General features: G+C 47.3%; 1 protein-coding gene across 1 annotated transcript; it reads left to right on the forward strand.

The window, feature by feature from the left end:
- Positions 1-1,248: 1,248 nt before the first annotated feature.
- Positions 1,249-3,569, forward strand: LOC116378384 (suppressor of cytokine signaling 3-like). Its single transcript, XM_031840249.1, has 3 exons — positions 1,249-1,472; positions 2,288-2,633; positions 2,735-3,569. The coding sequence occupies exons 2-3, from the start codon at positions 2,505-2,507 to the stop codon at positions 3,287-3,289; spliced, it is 684 nt and encodes a 227-aa protein (XP_031696109.1). The 5' UTR covers positions 1,249-1,472; positions 2,288-2,504; the 3' UTR covers positions 3,290-3,569.
- Positions 3,570-4,910: the final 1,341 nt, after the last annotated feature.

Below are 4,910 nucleotides of genomic sequence, written 5' to 3' on the forward strand. Positions count from 1 at the left end.
CTTAGAAACTAATGAGTAAAAAATGAAATTAAGAGGTACTTATGCCTTGCTTGAGTATTCCTATTATCTTACTTCCACCTACTACATTTCAGATGGAAATATTGTACTTTGTACTGAACAACATCTACTCTGTTTTACAGCTAAATTTAAAAAAAAAACATTTTGTGAGCATATAAAATGTATTTGTTGTGTACAGTTTATTAAACTACCCAATAGTATCACCACTTAATAATATCGCACCGGACTAGATATAACAATACTGCTTACACATAAATGTTCCTAACAATAATCAAACAATACAATAGATGACAATATAACACATTCTGCACAATGAGTACATTTACTTTTGATACCTTCAGTGCATTTTCTGATAATGCCTTCATATTTTTAACTAACTAAGTTTTTTTGCCAGTAATAGAGTATTTCAGGTCAGCAGTATAGCTGGTTGTTGCTCAAGAGCACTGACAGTAAGTCGGTTGCTTCCTGATATAACACGAGAGCCCGAGGCCCATCATTTAAACGCTAACTGGCTTGTAGCGCACATGAATGTTAATCATCAGTCATGTTGTGAACAAAGAAACATGAAGGGATTTTACGTCTGCCTGGTGTTAAGGTAAGGCTCTATTTATTGATCCTCACTGGGAGGAATTATCATGTTACAGCAGCACTAAAGGAAATTAATTGACTATTTAAAATAATTTAATCAAGAATATGACATCTAAAAGTACAAGAACGAATACATTATTGAGCAAATACTTGCAGTGGTGGAAAAGTACAATTTTGAGATTTGATATTTAACTTTTTACTCTAATATTTGATATGCAAATCATATGATCGCTTTCATAATTTGATGCATTGTTTTAGATTATAGCAAACAGTATATAAAGCAATATAACAGCAGCCTAGTATAATAGCATAGTAGTATAATAGTGTCTCGTTTGTCGTTACAATATAGTTTATGTGGAGTTATTCATGTTGCCCGGCATTTAGACTCTGCCAGTAAATTCTGTAACATTCACATATAATAATGAAACCTAGTTCTTAACTTGTTCACCTCGTGCAGGAGGGAACCCATCAGTACCGGGAAACTGCCCTGCGAAAAGGTCACGCTGATAATTTATTGGCAATCTGCCAAGAACGAGCGCGGGCACGTGCATGTGTTCTCTGCGTGCACGAGCGTGATTCCTGGAAGAGAGTCCGAGCACCAGGAGGCGGAGCCTTACCACTCGCACAGGCTTTATTCCGAAACAACCTCCAGTAACCTTTACGCACACGGTCTCGCCTTCAGATATCACCGACATCACATTCCTCCGCTTAGGAAAGGAACCCACACTTCTTTTTGGATAGTTTTTTTTTTTTTTTGGATTTTAATGCCTGAGTTAATAATTCATTTAGCACTACTCTCGGGTAGTTTGCATATCTTTTCTTTTGGCGAAGAGCGGCTGCGGTGCGGGGCTGAACATATCCGCAAGGTAAGTTAAAAAAAAAAATAGACTGGAAAGACACCTAAAGCGGCTCGTTGTGCATCATTCAAGCAGACACAATGACAGAAAAGACACGGGTTATAATGCGGGTTTTACGCACAGCTGCGGTTATTGGCTGCTTGGGGCTCTTGGCGCAGTGCAGCCGAGGAGCATGGAATTATAATTTTTGGGGTTGTTTCGCAATATTGTGAGAAATAGACCGATTTCCATACCAGCGGGCTCTGTAGCGGTTCTGAACCGTTATGGCGCCTCCTGCTTCCCTCAGTCCCACACTGTCCGGTGCAGCCGTCTGCAATTCTCAGAGCAAACCGGACCGGACGGGACACTTCTTTTTCTTTTTTAGTCACAATGAAACCGGAGAATGGGGGCCTCTGTGGCGCGGCCGAGCAGGGAATAAAGAGTTATTTAGTGAAAAGTGGGGGTGAATAAAGCGCGCCGGACTCTTTCACAGTGACCCCGTTTCTGAAATCCCTTGTTGCGGTACGCCCGATCGAAGACAATTGAAAGCAATCAGGATCCAGTTGCTGTCTGGCTGCACGGTGCAGCAGCAGCAGCAGCAGGCTCAGCGCGAGTAAGCGAGGATTCATTTAAACTAAATATAACCTGCCTGCCCAGTCTCGCCTCATGCATTTTGTCAGAATGGTCTTAACTGCATTTCATGAGGCTAAACTGAGAGCTCTAGTGTGGCACAGTGGTCGTTTATTTATGTCCGCGCTGCATGAATGGAGTTTCAGAGGAGACTGCAGCCTGAATGCGTGCATCAGTCTTCATTTAGGTGGATCATCTGTGCTCTCTGTCTCCAGCTGTGTTTAGGTGCTCTCTCCCAGCCCCTCTCTGGATGCATCAGACTCCTCTGCCCCGGGGCCCTGGACCCGGTGTGTGACCCAGCCACCCTCACCCCATTCCCTCTCTCTTTCCTCTCCCTCCGCCCCAAACTCCTTTCCACCTGTCTGCTTCGGCGCTCCTGTTCTGGGCCCCCTGCCTCTCGACCAGCGGGCAGAGGCAGGGGGCCATGGCGCCATGGTAGCCTTCAGCGGACGCAACCCCCTCGCCATGAGCGGCGTGACCCCTCCGGAGGGCAGGGTTCAGGGGTCAAACTCTACCCTGCATCACTACAAGCCCTTCAGCTCGCATGCACACTACCAGCAGGTCAGTCACACCTTTAGAGAAACATCTTTTTGCATGATTGACGACTAAAAATGGGCTGATGACACATAATAATGGCCGTGTTTTCCCCCTACTCATTTCAGGTGATGCGTGCATTGCGTAAGCTGCAGGAGAGTGGGTTTTACTGGGGGGCTGTGGGGGGCCAGGAAGCCAGCGCCCTACTGCGCTCTGAACCGCCCGGCACCTTTCTGATCCGCGACTCCTCGGACCACCACCACTTCTTCACCCTCTCCGTCCAGACGGCCCGAGGGACCAAGAACCTGCGCATCCACAGCGAGGGAGGCGGCTTCTTCTTACAGCCGGACCCCCAAAACACCCAAGAGCCCCAGCAGTTTGATTGCGTGCTGAAGCTCATAGCGCACTGCATGGGGAAAGGGCCGGATGCTGGAAGTGGCAGAGATGGGGCGTGTGGGGGTAACTCAAGAGAGGCGGAGAAGACGGGGTGCAGCGTGTATCTGATCCACACCAGCGGAGAGAAGATTCCCTTGGAACTGCGGCGGCCCCTCTCAAGTTCTCTCTCCTCCCTGCAGCACATGTGCAGGAGGACCCTGAACAATCTGGGGGGGTCGGAGCAAGCGGCGGAGGAGCTCCCGCACACACTTAGAGACTTCCTGGAAGAGTACGACGCTCCTATATGACTGACGGGAACTGCAGAAGTTCCACCACGTGGACCAGGAGGCCCGGAGGACGGCACAGACCAGTTCTCGGCGCAATACGTGAATAGGGGCGCCGTCAGATGCTAACCAGAGTTAGCCTCAGATAGCCAATGTGAGGTCAGTTTTTCATCGTGTCCCAAATCTGCTTCAACGCTGGCGGACACCATCTACCTACAGTCTCCCGGAGGGCCAGGAGCGTGATTTAGGTAACCCAACGATTACCTCGTCCGTCCTGCCTTTTGCAAAAAAAAAAAAAAAAAAACACTGACCACTAGTGTGAGTGGCAAGTGAAGCCAGAGGTCAAAGGTCAATGTTTCCCATGACTGACTCAGACGCAGAGCAGAGCCTCGTAGAAGACTAACCCGATTGGTCGATATTAACGACGACAGCGACGCCGTGATCGATGCACCACCAGTGATCCCCATGGGTTTTATTGTGCTTAAGAAGAAACCCTCTCCTCTCTCAGCCTGACATTTACAACGCTTTGGATCAGCGGACTGAAAGAAAGACCACAAAGAACAGGAAGGTTCAGAGGGGGTGAATGAAGGAGGAGAAACAGAGAAAAGGCTAAGTCCGAAAGGGGGGGCAAAGCAGAGAACATACAGTATTTATTTGCCTGAGTGTGTGTGTGTGTGTGTGTGTGTTTGTATCTGTTGTGGTAGCGCACACATTTCCATTGCTGCTTCCCGCAAATGTTGCCTCATAGAGGGGGGAGAGAGGGGGGGGGTGGTCATGCACGCCAGCGCCACACACACACACAGGTACAGCCCAGCGTGTAGTTTTTTTTTGGAAGCGTGGGAACAAGAGAGGGAAAAAAAAAGCATTACAAAGCATCTTCTCCTGTTTGTTTCCTGGTTCTCCTTCATTACCTTTTCCCTGCAACCCTTTGAGTTGCATGTGCGCCTTGACAGTGACAGAAAGCAGGCTGCTGTTGCCGAGACAAAAGCTTGTTACTGAGACAAAAGCCTCGGCACAAAGCCAAACAAAACAGCAGAACTTATTTTTATCCAGACTGGCTGGGAAAAAAAATGTCACTGTTAAAGCTCCTTGGGGAACGACGACGGTGATGATGATCCATAAGATTTGAGGAGTGGGGGGGGGGGGGGGTGAACGAAGGAGAAAGAAGAGCGGGAAATGGGATTAGGAAAGGGAAATTGAAGAGGACGGAGAACTGGGGAGGGGGCTTGGGGAAGGGGGAGGAGACATACTGGTATACAGCTGAACATTGATGTGATTGATGTCCCAGACTTGGAGGAAATGATGGAGCTCAACAGGACGCCGCTCCTTTAAATGCAAAGCCACGTTTGCCAAGATGTGCAAAAAAAAAAAAAAAGAAGTTTTGGCTGAGTCTTAATTCTGTCTTTCAGACCCTCTCACAGTGATTTATTCTTTAACATTATCATCTCCAACGTATTTCTTTTTGTGCTAATGAAGGAGAGAATGAACTGTGTTATGTGGACTTTTTTTTAACCCCATGTAACTTTAGAAAGGTCTCTCATCCCCCGTCTCACCTTCCACCGTTACCTCTGAAACAAGAGTTGGTTTTGTCTGTCTGAATGTCAAGGAAACACAAAACTGTCTGAAAGTGATTCTTTAAAAAAAA

Source organism: Anarrhichthys ocellatus, unplaced genomic scaffold, assembly GCF_004355925.1.
Source record: "Anarrhichthys ocellatus isolate YVR2014 unplaced genomic scaffold, GSC_Weel_1.0 scaffold2508, whole genome shotgun sequence".
Classification (NCBI taxonomy): Eukaryota; Metazoa; Chordata; class Actinopteri; order Perciformes; family Anarhichadidae; genus Anarrhichthys; species Anarrhichthys ocellatus.

Excerpts from the sequence above, each read along its gene's own strand:
- LOC116378384 (XM_031840249.1), top strand. The coding sequence starts at position 2,505 with ATGGTAGCCTTCAGCGGACGCAACCCCCTCGCCATGAGCGGCGTGACC. Across the intron at positions 2,634-2,734 it reads CGCATGCACACTACCAGCAG|GTGATGCGTGCATTGCGTAA; the intron begins GTCAGTCACACC and ends TACTCATTTCAG.